The 19,281-nt window shown below is 47.3% G+C and overlaps 4 protein-coding genes across 4 annotated transcripts; 3 read left to right on the forward strand and 1 right to left on the reverse strand.

The window, feature by feature from the left end:
* Window positions 1–213: 213 nt before the first annotated feature.
* Window positions 214–1,222, forward strand: LOC120905954. Its single transcript, XM_040317315.1, has 3 exons — window positions 214–341; window positions 450–746; window positions 824–1,222. The coding sequence occupies exons 1-3, from the start codon at window positions 308–310 to the stop codon at window positions 997–999; spliced, it is 507 nt and encodes a 168-aa protein (XP_040173249.1). The 5' UTR covers window positions 214–307; the 3' UTR covers window positions 1,000–1,222.
* A 394-nt stretch (window positions 1,223–1,616) lies between these two features.
* On the reverse strand, window positions 1,617–13,072 carry LOC120905623. Its single transcript, XM_040316591.1, has 7 exons — window positions 11,637–13,072; window positions 10,655–10,815; window positions 6,389–6,490; window positions 5,390–6,157; window positions 3,408–3,683; window positions 2,789–3,339; window positions 1,617–2,694 (listed from the first exon to the last, which is right to left on the reverse strand). The coding sequence occupies exons 1-7, from the start codon at window positions 12,898–12,900 to the stop codon at window positions 2,577–2,579; spliced, it is 3,240 nt and encodes a 1,079-aa protein (XP_040172525.1). The 5' UTR covers window positions 12,901–13,072; the 3' UTR covers window positions 1,617–2,576.
* On the forward strand, window positions 9,941–11,444 carry LOC120905953 (nucleoporin Nup43). Its single transcript, XM_040317314.1, has 3 exons — window positions 9,941–10,443; window positions 10,518–10,933; window positions 11,019–11,444. Exons 1-3 carry the CDS (start codon window positions 10,146–10,148, stop codon window positions 11,346–11,348), a joined length of 1,044 nt encoding a protein of 347 aa, XP_040173248.1. The 5' UTR covers window positions 9,941–10,145; the 3' UTR covers window positions 11,349–11,444.
* A 2,194-nt stretch (window positions 13,073–15,266) lies between the features above and the next one.
* Window positions 15,267–18,080, forward strand: LOC120906563 (BTB/POZ domain-containing protein KCTD9). Its single transcript, XM_040318327.1, has 2 exons — window positions 15,267–16,379; window positions 16,446–18,080. Exons 1-2 carry the CDS (start codon window positions 15,522–15,524, stop codon window positions 16,560–16,562), a joined length of 975 nt encoding a protein of 324 aa, XP_040174261.1. The 5' UTR covers window positions 15,267–15,521; the 3' UTR covers window positions 16,563–18,080.
* The last annotated feature ends 1,201 nt before the right edge of the window (window positions 18,081–19,281 follow it).

Below are 19,281 nucleotides of genomic sequence, written 5' to 3' on the forward strand. Positions count from 1 at the left end.
CCAAAACAACAACAAAAAAACAAATAATACCACAAAAATACCTTTCAGATAATTTAGGGTAATTTGGGTAATTTGGAAAGAATAAATTGTATTTCTTTATTGCAGCGGTAAACACATAAAAATTTAAACTCAAACAGTAATAAGAGGTTTTTTTTTATTTATTTAGCTATCGGGTTATTTATGGGTAATTTGAGGGTAATCAGTACAGCTGTGCGGGACCAATTTGACAGCACAAGCTGCGAGCTGTATGTTTGGACGAGATCGAAGACGAAGCATCCGAGCGAACCAAAAACGATGACCATTAGCAATGAGTGGCGAAAACTATCGTAGTGCAACGAAATGTAAGATTGAATAGACCTATAATACACCCTTTCTTGCCACCATCGCTCATTCGATCCCTTTTTTGCGAACCCGTTTGTTTTTTTTTTGTTTTTCGTTTGTCCATAAAGCACACGATCCGGGCTGGAACGATCCGCCCCCGATACCGACGAGTCACAAACCGAGAGCTGGTGGTGCCAAAGCCGACAAGAAGCAGGAGGAGAATGCCGCCCCCGCCGCCGAGGACAGCTTGCCGGAGCGGGAGGAGATGATCGGCCAGATACGGACCGTGTTCGATGGGTACGTGCAGCAGCTGGAGGAGTCACGCCGGGCGAATGTGCAAAAGCGTATCGATCTGCTGTACGACCAGTGGGCGAAGGGAACGCTGCCGGAACAGCTGGAAGCCCTGATTTACCGCCTGTCCGCTGGTGAGTTCGTTTGATTTATTGATTCCACGCTTAGGTTTACTAATTACGACCCGCTTGTTGACCCTCCCCCGTCACAGCCCTGCTCGATGAGGACGACGTGCGTGCGAACGTGCTGCACCGCACGATCGTGTGTGATCACGGCGGCAAGTGCGCCCAGTGGGCACCGATGCTGCGGCAGCTGATCTTTGTCCTGCAGCTGCGCAACGAGCAGACGAAACCCGTCGTCGCCGACCAGATCGTGCAGCCGCTGTAGGAGGAAAGGCAGACGTGAGAGAGACGACGCAGACTGATAACGGGCAGGGACGAATGGCCCCAAGCTCAAGCCGGTAAGATCAGGAAGTATGGTTAATTGTTTCACGTATAGGATAGGAAAAGTACATTATGATGCACAGCATGATATAGGCATATAGTATGCGATTTTGGGTGGAAAAGCCCACAGAGAAGGAAGAGAAATACAGTGGCAGAAAAAATAATAATTACCTAGCCGTTAGTGCGAAATGCTAGAGTGAAAGAATTAGAGTGTAGAAGTGGTCTCCGCAATAGATGACGAAATGTTCTATTCCAGCAAACAAAATTACAGTTGACTGAGCAAACTGGACAAGCTTACCAGCGACAGTCCCCTTTTCCAGCTCCTCCTAAATCTATATGCGTTTAATTCGTTCCAGTGAGTCACTCATTAAGCGGGAGTCTCTTTTCCATATAATTTGTATGAAAAGTTTAATAGTTCTTGCCAGGACTGCAAATGTCCTGGTATAAATGGATATATTCATATGGCATAATTTTGCCTTAAAACATTTCACAAAAATATTGAAGAGGGCAAATGTGCCTATCATTCAATTCAAAGCTAACGGAAAATAACACATATTGATAAGTATTTTTTTAAATCTATTAATTAGTTGATCTTCCGTTACGGCTAATCATCTGTAAAATCCGTTTGGCATACTTTAAGTAAGTTTTATCAAAGACTGAACAGACATAGTTCTAGTCGCTATTTCCAGATGCTTTACGGTCTCATACTGTTTCCCATCTTCATATACTTTTCGAACTATCATGCCCCAGACGTTCTCAATGGGATTTAGATCAGAAGAAACGGCTGCCCAAGTCATAGTATTGATTTGCATTCTTTCCAGGATATCCTTTGTTTGTAGGATATTGTTTGTCCTTGGATATGTACGGAAGCGTTATCTTATTGGAATATCAACTGGTTGTTGTTGTATATGTTCAAATGAGATTTCAAATGATTGGAATATTGATGTACAGGTGTGTCCCTCGAGATACGACTGTATCTGGGACCGAAAAAATGTCCCTAAGCAAGGCGCAAGTCGAAATAGTCGCATGTCGAATATCTGTGACTATAAAGTTTATAACCGAAATGTCACTTTAATGCTTCTCCAAGGGACATAAATTGGCAGAAAATGCATTGATTAAATTTAGGAAACACTCTTTAACATAACAGGCACTTGTGTTTACGTTTTACGCAACTTTTCCTCCTTGCAATAGTTTCACATTAAACGATTTTTAGTATCAAACCTTTTGTTTGAAAGTGCGATGTTTGAGGAAATGCCCAATGATAACAATTGTGCACTTAATTTCGCTGCTGCAGAAAATGTATCAGAAACACAAATGATATTGCTCTATATGCGAGATTTTACTTGTGTAGAGAGGGTTTGTTTGAGGACATTTCGATCTCAATTATCTATTAACCTTCCCAATTCTACTAAAAAGTTAACTGATTTGCGTATTGTGCCGTACCATCGGCAGCACCAAATTGAAGGCATGCTTAATTATTCAAATTATTTGCCCAACCGTTAGACTACTTCCGTCCTTTGGCTAGTGCGCTGGAATGGTGCGGGTGCTGATGACACGCCGCATAAAGTCGGCCGAAGCTTTCGGCACCCGCTGGAGCTGCGGATCGCTGAAGTTGACGTAGAACAGGCCAAACTTTTCGCTGTTAGGGGAAAAACAACAGAACAAAATGGAATGATTTTTTTTTTTGCTATCCGAGTTTTGGCAGCCTTCAACTGGCACACACACAAACGCACCTGTACCCGCGCAACCATTCAAAGTTGTCGACGATGCTCCAGGCGGTGAAGCCGGCCACATTGCACCCGTCCACCACGATCGCCGTTAGCAGCGCGTTCAGGTGCCGGGCGTAGTAGTCGATGCGCGCCGCATCGTCCAGCTGGCCGTCGTCCGAGTAGCCGTTCTCGGTGATGAGCACGGTCGGGTTGCGGTAGCGCCGCCGGAACCAGTTCAGTACGCCCCGCAGGCCCTCCGGCACCACGTACAGCCAGGTGGACTTGGCCCGGCTCCAGCCCGGGTCGACCGACTGCAGGATGCGCGCGTCCCGGCGCCAGGCCGGCGGCTCCGCCGTGTTGTACTCTGTCCGGTCCAGGTCGACCAGCCGGCTGGAGTAGTAGTTGTAGGCGAAGAAGTCCGCACTGCCCCGGACAAGCAGCCGCTCCGCGCTGGTAAAGCTGGGCAGGCGGGAATGGGACCGGCGCTCCAGTGCGCTGTTGTTGCCGATCTCGTCCACCATCACTGCGGGATAGTTGCCGTCCTCACCGAACAGTGGCTCGGCAAACCAACCGATCTGGGGATGCGGGATGTGTTAGTGTAAAGGGTGGTTCGTTCGAATTTTTTTTACAATAAACCACATACCTGAAACAGAAGGGCACGCTCGACGGTATCGTACGGCGTGACGTTAGTGGCAGGATAGTAGTAACGTCCGCTGAGCGTTATGCCGATCTTTCCCCCCTGCTGCGACCGGTACCGCTCCTTGTACAACTGGTAGGCGGCCGCGTGGCTCAGCAGCACGTGATGGGCGCACAGATATTCGCCGACGCCGGTCGCGTACACGAGCGGCCCGGTACTGCCCGTCCCGTATCCCTCCACGCAAAAGTCGTACGGTTCGTTGTGCGTGATCCAAACCTTCACCTGCAAGTTGGTAGCAAAAAAAGAAAAGATATAGCATGGTCTTCCATCTCGGACACAGCTATTGTTGGGTTTCATGAATCTTTCGTTGAGATTCATTCATATGAATCTTCTGTGATGAGTAATTTGAATCTTCTGTGGTGAGTGATATGAATTCTCGAATTGACCCTCAAAGATTCATGAATCTCTAGATTCCAAGATTTCGTGAATCTCGAAGAAAGATATAAATTAATCTTCAAAGATCTTCAAGATTCATACTTCCATTAAAATTCATAAATCTCCAAGGATTCATGAATCTTTCGAGATTTTAGGGTATGATTTTCAAAATATTGAATTTGCGCGATCCCGCCTAACAACATGCCCGTCGTGGGTTCAAGACTCGCATGGACCGTCTTCCCCGTAGCAAAAAAAAACATAAGGCTGCGTAGTACTTGCCAAGAAGTCTCGATGACCACATAGGTTGCTAGGCCAAGAAGAAGAGTAATAGGAAGCTCAAGCTCTATGAATCGTGGGAGATGTATGAATCCCTTGAGATTCATGAATACATAGATTTGTGAATCTGTCGATGCATGATTTTTTAAATTCATTAATCTTTCGAGATTCATGAATCTTTGGAGATCTTTGGAGAATGTTTGAGAATCATGAATCTTTGCAGATTTGTGAATCTGAATGAATCTTTGGAATTCAATGAATCTGAATCTCGGTTGGAATGTAACACAAATACTGATGAATTTCGAAAGAATCTTGAATCTCGAAAGAGTCATGAATTTAAAAAGATTCTTATATCTCGAAAGATTATCGTATCTCTAGGGATTCATAAATCTCTTCTTGGCGTAAAAACCTACGTGCAGACCACATGGTACAGGCTTTCGTCAGACTGCTTGGAAGGTACCACGCAGCCGGACTGTTTGTTTTGCTACGGGGAAAAATTCCTGAACATTGGGGGCCTTCACGATTCTAGTTAGTTTTTTGTATGGAATTTGACAGTTGGAGGCTGAAATCGTGTAAACAATCCATACAAAACCACACAAAAAACTAGCGATTTTCAGTCTAGAAAATTTTAGCCTAAAAGCTAGAATTAGATTCGAGTACCTGCTCGAAAACACGGTTTTGTTTACATTTATCCCAAGGTGCATTAAAGAAATCAGGTGATCGAATCTGGAATCAAAGTGTATGTAGTCCAGGTGGTCTCATAGCATTTTTTTATAATCAAATTTGAATATCACTTTTTGACAGAACGAGTGAAAACTTTTGCTCCAACGAGCTTTCTGCAGGCTTGACGAATACTCAAAACACTCTTAAAATCTGCATTCAGAAGCAGAAGCGATAAAAATCAGTCTTCTAAATTCATACTCCTCGGGATAAGCCCACCTGTATATTATACTCCCTCAGATAGCTGCTCGAAAACTGCTATACAATGCAAACAGCTGACAGGCTGAAATTTCAGCCTGCGAGCTTCAAACGGAAAGGGCCCCATTAACAGATTCATGAAGCCTTTCAGATAATTTTAATATTTAGAGATTTATGAATCTTTGAATATTCGTGATTCTTTGAAGATTCAAGAATTTTTACAGATTCGTGAATCTTTGAAACTTCAACTCGAGATCCGTAATCGACTCATCACTGAAGATTCAAATGAAAGAATCTCAGCGAAAGATTCGTCAAACCCAACACTATATTAGACACAACCCCCTAGGATCGCCACTCACCCGATCACCGAAATTCCAGTACAGGGTGTCGGCGTACTCGCGAAAGTAGTCCACGATCAGTGGCGACGCGAACCCGCCCAGGTTCTGCAGGTACTGGGGCAGATCGTAGTGCAGCATCGTCACGACCGGTTCGATCCCGTGCGCCAGCAGCTCGTTGATTAGCGCGTTGTAGTAGCGGACCGCACCCTGGTTCAGGGAAGACTTGTCGCCCCGCGGCAGCAGCCGGGACCAGGCGATCGAGAAGCGGTAGTAGTTGAACCCGACCTTCCCCAGCGCCTCGACGTCGCTTCTGTAGAGGCGGTACGAGTCAGCCGCCCGGTCACCGGTGGCCCCGTCCACTACCAGCTCCGGATGGGTGTGGGTCAGCGTGTCCCACACGCTCGGGCCCTTGCCGTCCACGTTCCAGGCGCCCTCGATTTGGTACGCCGCGGTGGCGGCACCGAACAGAAAGTTTGCCGGAAACTTCAGCTCGTCGCCCGGCTCCTGCTCGGTACCGTTGTACGGTGGGGGCGACGGACGCTGCCCCAGTGCCTGCCGCAGCGGGTAAGGGAACGATGCGACCGGGTCCCGATCCCGCTCAATCAGCGTCGGCATGCCCGTCGTGATGTAGCCCTGGCAGTGGGCAGCATAGACCAGCACCAACACGGCACACCATTGCCAGCAACGATTCATGTCGCTTTCTAAACTGCACCACTTCACGATCGGATGCAAACTGAGTGGTGCGGTGTAGCTCGATCGGCCGGAAAGATGCGCCCTTAATTTCCTTATCTGTTTGGACGATAGAATGTGACAACTGTTGGTAATGAGGGAAAGAGAGAGAAAGCGATAGGGAAGCGTCTGGATGCGAGTTGGTCTGCTGGTGTTGATCTTTGAGCCCTTCGCAGGTTTTAACACACACAGACACACATACTTCATGTTGGTGATGATAACGAAACCGCGGGAAGAACGGAGTGAGGGGAAGAAGCAAATATAGATTTAGATTGAGACAACATAACTTACTGTTCTTATTGGGTATGGGACCTTCGTATACCTTGCTGCGTACGTTAAATTTAATTTTGCCCCTGGTGGTATGCAAAGCGCGCGACACCGTTTGTCGACTTGCTGCTTGTTGTCGATTTGCAGGGTTAGCTCACTCATAAAGATTACAGATTGAATATTTTGGATTTTTTTTTCATGATCATTTTCTCAAATTCAGGTAGTCGCCGAGATCAGTGGCAATTATTCGAGGACTCATATATACGCGGTTTATAAAATTTTATAGTTCTTTTCTGAAAATTTTACATCATTTGGAAAATGCAAAATACTCTCACTTTTGGTCATATTCAATGACCCAAGCGCCACAGATTAAGCTTAAACGACTGGAAAATCAAATATCCATAGGAAAAAAAAACTCAATCTCCAATGCTTTGCTACCCAAGTGCCACAAATTCACTTTGTTTAAGAAGAACTAAGAAGAATTAAGAAGAAGAAGCGAAACACATTTCAAGAAAAGGACAGCAATATAATGATGAGTCATAAAATGCCATCTATTGAGCAAACCAGTGAAACCAGTGAAGCTATCGAGCTTTGGTTTTTTTATGAGATTTGATTTCGAGACGGTCTCCTGGTACAGCCGTCAAATCATACGACTAAACAACATGCCCGTCATAGGTTCAAGCCCCAAATAGGGACCGAGCCCCCATATCTAAGACGGACTATCCTGCTATGGGGGGAAATCAATATGTCACTGAAAGCCAAGCCCCACAAGTTGTACAGGGAGGCCTTGACTGGCGCTTGGGGTCTGTTCTCGAGTTACGCAGAATCGGAGTTACGTGGGTTCCTAAATTTGACAGATCAAACGTCAAATAAATACAATTTGCTGCAAGAATTATCCAATGCAGTATGAATTGCATTTTTGCTAATAAATTCAATCCACTGATAAGCTAAAAATATCACAATTTTCTGCACAAATCGTGTTAGGCTGGAAATAGACGAACCGAGATCGTCGCGGCACCGCGAAAATCGCGTTTGACTTGAGCTGTCAATTCTGTTCTAAAATCTGACAGATAGGCGAGATGATCGCCGATTGAAGACGATTGAATGTGCCAAGAAGAAATATTTTTTTATCATTTTTCGAATCACATTATTTATTTCACATAGTTTATGCAAAATAAAATACAAAACTCGTTTCTCGACACGAGTTTTCACACAAATCCACCAGAAAAAGTAAAAGTAATCGGTACGCGCTACCGCGAAATCTCAGCAATACCGAAGTTGGGTATCTGCGAAACAGCAGGCCCGATTGGAGGCGCCGAAGATTTGACAGCTCCACTGTTCTACAACTGTTATAAACAAGGCGCGAATTTCGCGGTACCACGACGATCTCGGTTCGTGTATTTCCAGCCTTAAATATATGAGAATGTGTAAAGGTACCAAATTGAATTAAAAAAAAAAAGAACCGATTAATATTTTTTTTTTTGTCAAACACCGTGAAATTTGACTTGCGCTGATATTCTAGTTACGCAGAATTGTCGGGAACGCCTAAACCACGTAACTCGGAAACAGACGGGTACACGGTTTGAGATGACGGTCATTAGCGTATCTCGGGACCGCCTGTATTTAGCGCGTGGCCACGGATCTGAAAAAATGTTGAAAATTTTTTCAACTTTGTCAAAATTGCTTGTCAACTGCAAAAAACCCAAGCGCCACAGATTAAGCTTAAACGACTGGAAAATTGAATATCCATAGAAAAAAAAAATGAAAGCTCCACAGCTTCGTTGGTTTGATCAATAGATGGCGTATTACAACTCATCATTATATTGCTATCCTTTTCTTGCAATGTGTTTCGACAAGTTTCATCTTATATGGCACCTATATAGCCTTCTAACTTTCTGAGCAAAAATCTATATGAATGGTCGTGTGGTCAGATACGTGGGTATCAACGCCAACGACCATTACTCAAATCTCACTTGCTTCAGTGCTGTTTGCTGGTGGTTTCCGTTGGAGTTTAGTATTTAAACAATCGTATCGCCGTTCTAGTTCTAGCGATGCATAACTTCAATGCGAAACCATACAACAGTACAGAGGAAATGAGAAAGGTCTCCTCCAAGCGATGAAGCTCAACTGGTTGGGGTATCCCACCAACAGAGAGCGCCACCAGCTTTTTTGCTATTGCTATAGAATGCATGAGTCGTTTGCCGTCTGCTAAACGAAGTATTTCTATATTCCGTTTAGGTAGAGAACTTGAGTCGTTTAGAAGCCGTTTAGTGGTCGTTTGGTGGATTTGTGGCACTTGGGAAGAGCTTTTCTCGTGGCCGCACCAAAAACATACACAAGAGCGACAAAAAGCTCCAACATCTGAATATCATCGATATTTTGTTTAAGAAGTACTAAATAGGTACATAAATCAATTAGAATCGTGCATTTTAGCATTATTATCATAACAATGGGTCACAACTGCGCCAAATAGCTGTTTGTTTACGCTTTTTCACGAACGTCAAATTTTGTCAAATTTTGTCAACTTTTGTCAACTTTTTTTCCTGGCTGCTCCAGGTTACAAAATTTTGACAAAAGCTCAAAAAAGTGACAAAAGCTCACATTTTGAAAAATTTGTCAGCATTTTGTCACTCCCATGCAAGGTGTTATAAATGACAAGGTGAAGTTGTTCAGAGCAAAATGACATTTCTCGACATGACATTTCTCTTCCCGGGGCTCCGGTGTAAAAATCGGGGTGGGCTGGTGCGGGGTAATGAAATTTGTATGCAGAGAGTGACAGATGTCCCCCACAATGTCGCCCAGCAAAAGCGGTAAAAATCAACCTTCTAAATACATTATCCTTGCTCCCATGGCCTTTCGCTTATTGAACATGGTGAAAGGTATCATACGACCCCTGCAAATTGTATCTTCCTCCGAACGCGCTGTCAACAACAGCAGCTGACAGTTGGCCATTGGGCACATTGTACAACGACAGCAACGGGCAGTTCGTACCAAGCAAGGTGGATTAAAAATATCAGGTGGTGGATTAGGGCCTTTGGGGGTACCAAGGTGGATTTAAAAATATCAGGTGGTGGACTCTAGTGCATTTTGACAATTCGTTACTTGACGTAAGGTCCCCAGGATTCAAACTTTGTTTCCATTTATTAAATTTGTTCATATAATTTATCTACCCCACTTTTTCGATTCTTTAAAAATATATTTTGGACCTGGCGAGTTCTTATTTAACATTAAAACATGGATTAAAGTGTGTTATTTTGTGTTATTCCGTGAATTTATTCTATAATTCATTGTGTTTTCGACATTTTTGATGATAAAAATTAAGAAAGCATTATTTTTTTTCAATTTTCACATTAATTCCTCATTATCTACGAGCCGCATGGATAATTTACGTGAGATTAGAACTCTTACTCACATGATTTTAAATTTCGTGCATTAACAAATCTTTTGTTAATACATCTAATTTTTTCGATAAAACCAATAGAAACACAAAAATGTACATAATAACAAAGAAATCTGTTCTATTTGCTAAGCTTTGTGTGCGGAAACCAATGGTTAACGGTTCTAAAATGACGTAAAGTCCCTCAACTATGGCGACCCCCCAAAGGCCCTTATCCACCACCTGATATTTTTAATCCACCTTGGTTCGTACACAAACAGCCGTTCAAAATCTCTTTCACCCGCGACACACACACTCACACACTGTTTACGTTAACCGCACCGCATTGGCGCGGGCTTGTTTGACTCTTGCCGTGCGGAAAATTAAGGCCCAACAAGCACCAACATGAACACGGCGGACGACGGGCGCGACGAAATCGTCAGCTTCCTGCTGGTGGACAAGCTGTCCCGGGTGCGCTGGCTGCCGAACCAGACCGAGGACGAGCACTTCTTCGTGACCGGCAGCTGGGGCGAGCGGGTGAACACGGTCCGGCTGTGGAATCTGGTGCACGATCGGCTGACCGACGAGGACGACACCGGCGTGCCGCTCGTGCCGCAGCCGACCGCCAAGTTTGGCGTGACAGGCGACATCGTCGGGCTGGAGTTTCTCGACGACAAGCATCTGGCGGCGGTCACCTCGGAAGGTACGGCGGCGGCGGGGTTTGCCCGTGCGTTTTTTGGCGCGCTGGTTTTATTTTGTCCGTCTTGCTGTTTGCAGGAACGCTGAGCGTGCTGGATCTGAACCGCGAGTCGCGGCTGTCGTACGACTTCACCCACACGTACAACCTGCACGATCTGCACACGAACGGCGGGGTGCGGTCGGCCTGTACCGGCGTGTCTGCCTTCAACCAGTACCTGGTGACCGGGGGCGAGGACGGCACCGTGAACATGGTGGCGGGCGATGCGGGCAAGGTGATCCGGACGATCCGCGACCCGGACGGTGGCGCGGTCCAGTGCGTCTCCTTCATCTACCCGGATCTGGTGATCGTCGGCCAGCAGTACGGCGTGATCCACTGCTACGACACGCGGGACGAGAGCAGCAAGCCGGTGTTCAGGGTCGAGACGTGCGTCGAGGAGGACCGGGACCTGAACAAGCCGACTTGCATCAACCACTTTCCCAAGAACAAGCTGGTGGTGAGTGGATTCGCTCTTTTACTCGCTTTTTTGTTTGGGGTATTGTTGCTTTGGTTTTGATATCCTCCCCGCTCTCCCTTTCCAGGTGGCAATCGGGCTCGAGAGTGGCACGATCATCCTGTGGGACATCCGGAAGCCGTACGGTGCGTCGGCGCTGTGCGACGCCCACACCACCCTCGTCACGGACATCCAGTTCGCGAAGGAGGAGCAGGACCTGATGGTCAGTGCGGATATGGCCGGGTTCGTCACGCAGTGGACGCTCAACAGCTCCTCGTCCCTGGTGGAGTACTTCATCAAGTGCCGGCGGCCCCGCCTGAAGGAGTTCAAGCCGATCAACGCGATCGATATGAACGTGCGGCACATGATCTGCGGGGGCGACTCGGAAATGCTCTACCTGTTGGACATGGTGGAGTGAACCCCTTCCTCCATTCCCTTTATTTTTCCCCCGTTTTACATGTACCCCCAGTTTCAGTTAAACATAAGAAGAAACAATGGTAATCTAACATAAGAAGAGAAATGTAGCAATTTTTCATTCCAGCAACTCATCCTGAATCGTGATCTGGGGGAGATCAATGATTTATTTCACAGTTTTGCGCACTTTTTTTTTTTTTTTGCATTGGTAGTAGAGTAGGGAATGAAAAGCATTCCAAAACACATTGCCCTTATGATGCACACACGCACACACTGACGGTCCCGGGTCCCTACAGCTCCGCCTCGTTCGTGATCGCGCGGATGCTCTGCTGGTACAGCCGCCGATTGATCGCCTTCAGCCTTTGCACCTCCTGCTCCAGCACCTCGATCTCCGTCCCCTTGCTGCTGTTGCTGCTGCTGCTGATGCCGCCAACGGCCACCGGCGCCGGTCCCTCCTCGGACCGCTCCCGAAGCGAGCGCTTCTGGGCGGGCAGTAGGAAGACGGCCCGCTGCCGGTCCTGCCGCGTGCTGACCACCTTCTGGAACGGCGGGTACGGGACCGGCAGGTCGCGCGTCTGCTCGAACATGGCGCGCGGCGTCACGAGAAAGAACGCGTTGGTGACGGGTGCTCGGTGCGGTATCACCCGCAGCTGCTGGCGCGTCCGCACGTGCCACACGATCACGGACTCGTCCTCGCTGCCGGACAGCAGCGTTTCGTTGTCGAGCGACACGGACAGGCAGGTGATGGCTTTCCGGTGCCCCCGGAACACGCACCGCTCCAGCACGTCCTGCTGCAGGTGGACCTCGCGCGACCGGGGCACCGATTGCAGATTGCACGCGTACACCAGACCCTTCCGGTCGCCCACGAACAGCTCCGACTCGAGCGCGTTCAGTGCGACCGCGGACAGGGCGACGGGAAAGAGGACGCTTAGCAGGAGCCGCCCGGTGCCCAGCTCGTACAGCTTGGCCGACCGGTCGAGCGAGACGGCGGCCAGCAGCGCCTTCAGGCCGCCCTTCCCCACCAGCACGTCCGACACGGGCAGCGTGAAGTCGGCCAGCTCGTACAGCATCCGGCCCGCGTCCTTCTGCTGGACGGTGCGGGCCAAACTCCACACCACCACCCGGCAGTCCTGGCCGGCGCTGACAAAGTGCGACCCGTCGTCGGTGAACCGCAGCACCGTCACCTTGCCGTAGTGGTGCGCGACCGACGCCAGGCTGGCCCCGGTGGGCAGGCTGTAGAGCGTGAAGGAGTGCGCGTGGGCGACGAGACAGTGGTTGCCGTCGGGCGAGACGGCCACCGCGCCGGGCGGCCCGGGCAGCATGTACTTCACGTGGGACGGCTCCTGCCGGTTGATCGGCCAGAACGTGAGCAGCGGTTTGGTGAGGTTGCCGGCCACCACGCACTGATTGCCGACCGGGTGCAGCGTGTTCGGCCCGGCCGGCCCACCGTTCCGGTAGGTCATCAGCTGCGTGCCGGTGCGCACGTCCCAGACGCAGCAGCTCCAGTGCTGGGCGGCGGTATCGCTCGTCAGCGCGATCTCTACGCAGTCCGTCATCTCGGTCGATTTGCTGCTGGAGGCTTAACTTACCGAAGCAAAACAAATCTGCACTGCTTTGAACGACAACAGATCGGCTCGCACATTGAGCGCACGTGCTAATGGGTACGCTCCGCGGTGTGTTATTGTCGGTTGGCGCTGTCAAAGCTGCCCGCGTGTGGCGAACCCTTTGCGTTACGCTCGCGAAGCGTTACGATGTCACACTGAATGCCCAAGTAGCATTTTGGGTACAGTCTTTCCTCGAGAAACGCTGCTTCTACATGACACCGTTTCTGCGACGTTCGCTAGTGTAAGGCTGGAAATAGACGAACCGAGATCATCGCAGTACCGCGAAAATCGCGTATGAGCGTTTCTACATACACCGAGACTGCAGCTGAGAGATGGCTGTGAGAGAATTGACAACCGGTTTCTCACGCTGGTGTGTGTAGAAGCTCTGAAAAGCGCCGAGATGAGACTTTTAAAATGATGTTCTAAAAATCCATTTTAATCGCTAAAATGAAATAAAAAAAGTTTCTTTTACTTTTTAATAATATTTCTACGATTATTAGACGCCAAAAATGCAAACTATAATTGATCGATCGCTATAAACTGCCAATTCAATTTTTTCTCAGCTCCATCGTTCTTTGCATGCCGAGGAGAATTCTCTCACCGAAAATGCTGTCAGTCGCTGTCAAAGCATGCTGTCAGATATTTTCTCAGCTGTATTCTCGGTGTATGTAGAAACACTCTATGACTTGAGCTGAATAAGTTATAAAATCTGACAGATAGGCGAGATAATCGCGGTTCGTGTATGGAACCATCCGAGGTCTGGTGACGATTGAATGTGCCTAGAAGAAATAATTTTCTATCAATTTGCGAATCAAATTATTTATTTCACATAGTTTATGCAAAATAAAATACAAAACTCATTTCTCGACACGAGTTTTCACACAAATCCACCAGAAAAAGTAAAAATAATCGGTTCGCGCTACCGCGAAAATCTCAGCAATACCGAAGTTGGGTATCTCTGCGAAACAGCAGGCGCGATTGGAGGCGCGGAAGATTTGACAGCTCAACTGTTCTACAACTGCTATAAATAAGGCGCGAATTCCGCGGTACCGCGACGATCTCGGTTCGTCTATTTCTTTAGATTTTAGTGCTTTATTTAACCTTTAAGTTCGCAACCGGAATTATTTTCATTTGATTACGTTACGACTGTTTGATTTTTAACCACAAATATTTCAATTACAAAAAGTAATGAAAACAATTATCACAGTTCAAATTAAGCGCAACTTCACTGATGTTTTTACTTGCTTCTATGCCGATAGAACCCAAATAGCCAGCTCGTACTTTATAGCTGATTTAGGGCTGTTTAACGAAAAATCGTTCGAATGTCGTACTTTGTGGGTGATTAAGAGATAGACGGTACTTTGCGGAACTATAGAGCTTTTAAACAAGCATATGCTACTCTCACGAACCTTATAGCTGATTAGCCTGATGTGGTTCACGATGGAACTTGTTATTGCTATTTAGGAAGCATGCTAATAGCAGTTTCGTTAGGCCTGGGTCTATGAACATGTTTCAACAATGAACAAATTCATTAACAAATTCAAAAACTGTGCACATACTCACTCACAAAGACATTTTAAAATTAAGTTTCAATTATTTTTTATCAATTTGTTTTGGTGTCCAAAACAAGTCCAAAAATGTTCATACAGCAGATAAACATGAAACAAATCGATTTGTTTCTCTTGCAACAAAAATGTTCCCGCAACATGAGTTATATATGAGTTATATATAGTTATATGAGTTATATTTCATGTGCAAAGTTTTTCGTGACGATGGTTTTTCGGTGTGTCTGGCAGTGGACTTAGAATGCATCATTCATTTACCGTTTACTAAACGAAGTCATTTTAGATTCATTGTAGGTTGAGAGCTTGAGTCATTTAGACGCTTGAGTTAGCTTCATCGGTGGTGTTTAAGGAGTTTATTATCATTTTATAGGATTTATTTAAACGCTCCTAGGGGATTTACGTCCATGAATGGCGCAGTAGGAAAATCCAGCATAATCGATTGCATTTGGCTGCGATGATGTGTGGATTGAATTTAGTCGTCTAAAACAAAGCGTTACGAGGCGTTATTTTTCAGCCTCAACTATATTTTTCGTAAACCCTGTGAAACTGTGTCTTTTTCTAATCTTTTAGATTAATTATGAAAAATGTTTGTTTTATTGGAAGAAAGGTCTTTTTTGGGCATTCAGAAATATCCGCTTCGAAATAAAATTGTAAATGAGCCAGAGTGCTACGAATACACGCGATTGTCGCACTACCGCGTAGAAAGGAAGTTGTGTGCTGGGATGTGTTGGGAAATCAAAACAAACCGCTGTCAAACGCGCAGAAACGTTGTACGGGAACGATTTTAAAATTAATGCAAACGCATCCAGGCCCGTGCGTGGGACGGCTGGAAAGGGTGCACGGGAGGTAAACACACACAAGAACAACAAAGGCAACGCAAGCCGAAAGAAAACATAGGAGTGGCTTGGGCTCTGCCGTTTGGTTTTGTTCTTTTCGCCACCCGCACAGCCGGAGGTGCAACGATCATCAACCGAATCGTGCTCCTGCTCGCCGTCAACCATCGCGGCAATGGAACCACCGAACGGAACGGTGTCGCCAGCGGAGCCGGCGGCCGACAGTGACCCGGTGGAACCGATCCGAACCGCGCCCGAACCGGACGGACGCGCCGAACGGTGGGTAACGCTGAACGTCGGGGGCGAGATCTTCACCACCACCCGACTGACGCTGACGAACCGCGAACCGAACAGCATGATCGCCCGGATGTTCGCCCAGGACCAGCTGAAGCCGGCCGAGCAGGACGGGCAGGGCGCGTACCTGATCGACCGGAACGGGCACTACTTCCGGCCGATCCTGGACTACCTGCGGCACGGGCGCGTCATCTATGACCGGCACGTCAGCCTGCAGGGCATACTGGAGGAGGCCCGCTACTACGGGCTGGACGGGCTGGCCCGGCTGATCCAGGAGATCGAGCGGGCGGACGTGTCGCTGACGCGGCTCGACTTTATCCGCACGCTGGTCACCTCGTCCCACACGACCGAGCTGCGGTTCCAAGGGGTGCACCTGTCCGGCATCAACCTGTCGAAGCTGGACCTGCGCAACATCAACTTCAAGTACGCCTGCCTGTCGCACTGCAACCTGTCGTACGCCAACCTGAGCTGGTGCTGTCTCGAGCGGGCGGAGCTGCGGTGCGCCAACCTCGAGGGCGCCAAGCTGCACTCGGTGATGGCGGCCTGTGCCGATCTGCAGGGCGCGAAGCTGAAGTGCTGCGACCTGACCCGGTGCAGCCTGGAGAACGCCAACATGAAGGGGGCCACGCTCGAGGGCAGCGTGATGGAGGGCGTCAGCCTGCGGGTGGCCAACCTCAAGTCGGCCAACATGCGCAACTGCACGCTGAACGATGCGGATATGGCCGGTGCCAATCTGGAGGTAAGAGATGACCCGATTTTCTCCCGGTTTTCCCATGCTGACCCATTCTTTCCAACCGTCCCACAGTCCTGTGATCTGACCGGTTGCAATCTAAAGGGTGCGAACCTGCGCGGTGCCAACCTGAAGGGCGCCCAGCTGGAAAAGCTGGTCACACCCGTCCACATGTCCCAGATCGACATTTAGTCAGCACTTCGTTGGCTTCCGGGCGGAGCCAAACCCAACAGAAGATAAGCCAAACAGCAGTGTGCGCGTCGCACTTCGAATTGGCGCCTTTGCTGAGGAGCTTTTGCTAGAAAGTATTACGTATTACGTACAGTGCTGCAAAATGTCATGAGAATCACGAGATGCTCACCAACGAAAACAATGTCCATAACCGTGGTAGCTTGATGCTCATTGCTGATACTCAATGAAACTGCGTCATGACATGCTGAACGCGATATATGCGAGTGCTTGAGTCAAACGCGATACTCTGACTGACAAACTGAGCTTAGTGCCGTCACAAGCGTAATCATGACTTTTTTCTGGCTGTGCATAGTGCTGCCAAATGCCACTGGCTTCAGTCATCAACATTTATGGCTGAAATGTAACTCAAATCAGCTCACGTACACAATTGAGATGATCAGAGATGAGACTCATACAGTTGGTGGACCAATCACATGCTTGGTGACATTTGTTTTAGCACCGAGCTCTTGGTTACTCGCTTGGTCACGCTTGGTTTCGATTATCTGTCGGGTCAAACAGAGCGAGAAAACATGCTCATTACGTTTCTTGGAATCACTCGCAAGCACCGTATATCTCCCATGACCATCGCGATGATCACTTAAGTGACTGACCAAGAGAAACCACCAACTGTTTGAGTCTCACCTCTCGTGACGCTGACATGATTTTGTTTCAGTCGGAATTTGTCATTACTATGTCAGTGATATTTTGCAGAACTGATCACAGTGTAAAGAAAAAGTCATGACATAGTGACTGACCAAGCGTTGATCGCAAAAATGTCACGATGCATGCATTTACCAACACCAGTCGTTTTGAGTATCACCTCTGATTATCACAATTGAGTACGTGACGCTGAATTTTGTTTCAGTCAGATTTTTTTATGGCATTGACAGTGACATTTTGCAGCACTGCCTATAGCGTAGTAAAGTTATACGCACAACCGCAGTCATAATTTGAGCAGAAGCAACATGTTTTCCATTTAATGCTTTTCCCCGAATCGTTCTATGTTATCTATGTACAAAAGTTTGAAATATTGATATTAACATGTTAAGCGATAACAGTCTAAAATACTGTTCCTAAAACTTCCGAGGAACAAACACAACTAACGGCATTATAGTATATAGAGGTTAAAGGCTTGGTGCTGCTGGCTGACATAGAGAAACGGGCTAAAGCTACATACCCAGTCCGGCCCACAGCAGCCAAAACACAGATGTTGCAATGCAATTTAATGTGTGCGCTCATTGCGCACAGGTAATGTATATAAACTTGCTAGAACTGTAGCGGAACCGACGTCACAACGAATGATATTCCATCGAACTGACAGCATGCGACTGTTGCTGCTCGCTTATGCCTTGACAAACCCCGTTGCGAGACGGTACGCGAAACGGAAAATAAATGTAACACGTTAGTTGAAACTAGTTCCTTGGAGTTTGGAGTTACGGGATTTGCGTGTTGGCATGCAGCATTGCTGTACAAATTGTATTGAACGTTGTATGTTTTTAATTTAGAAGGCATTGTTTCCGGACCAGTTGCAAGACCTCTTTAGGACTTGGTTCAGCATCTGGAGTGATACAGGACATTCTCCAGGCCTGGAGATGTTCTGACTAAATCCAGGGCTCAGATATGTACTAATATAAATCAAAATTCGGCTTTAATGCTTTTACTGGAACAATTTTGGTGAGTTCTAGAACCATGCTTTTATTGGATAGTGTTGCAAGCTATTGCAATATACGTCCAAGATCAGTTCCATAGAGGAATACTTACTTGACGTACTATTGGAACAAAACGGTTTAGGAATAGGTCCAAAGTTGGGATACGGAAAAACTGAATTTGGCATGGAACCAGGCTAAAGCCTCTGGATAGATCTATGAGCAATTCTTCGTCCACGTCCCGAGCTTGGTAATAGGTCTAGGAGCCTGGAGATGCGATAACCAGCTGCCGTATTGCTAAGACCTAAAGCTGGGGTAGCTTTGAGCCGCAGGACTTTGAGATAAGAACATTCACATTGCCTAGACGTTGTACCAAGTACCGCTGCACTAATGTAGGCGAAGATTACAAGCCTCAATGCCTTAAAGTCCTGGGCGATAGCCAGGATAAATTAACTCGTTGGCAACACAAAAAACCCAACATCTTTCAAGATACAAATTAAACGTCGGGTTAAACGTGCTTCCATTATCCCCATTGCACCTGCTGGCTAAAAGCGAACAAGCAAATCGTTTGCGAGTTTTTCTTCTTGTTTCGCTTGTTAAACCCCATTTCCCATTATCAGATCCATTTTTCCCTCTGCCATTCTCTCCAACAACAAAAGACCGACGGGGAATGAAAAAATCCCGGAAAAGCTACCATATCCATAGCTAATCCCTTGGCGCGCTGCTTAAGGATGCAAGTTTGCCCGCTGCATGCAGGAGTTTGGGCTTATCCTTCCGGTGTTTTGCACCCGATTCTGCGTACGTTTGTTTGTCTGCACAGTGCTATCCGGTAACTGGCCGTTGGCGAGAGAGCAGTTTTTTGTTAGTTCGTCTCCTATCCACTAAAGAATAACAACATAACATAATATTATCCGATGAATGAAAGTTTATCGTGGACTACGGAGAAATTAAAAGCGCACAGCACCGGAAAGGCGCTCAGTTGGTCGACGGTTCATCACTCAACGCGTCTGCCAACAAGCAGAATTGGTCCGGCC

Source organism: Anopheles arabiensis, chromosome X (assembly GCF_016920715.1).
Source record: "Anopheles arabiensis isolate DONGOLA chromosome X, AaraD3, whole genome shotgun sequence".
Lineage (NCBI taxonomy): Eukaryota > Metazoa > Arthropoda > Insecta > Diptera > Culicidae > Anopheles > Anopheles arabiensis.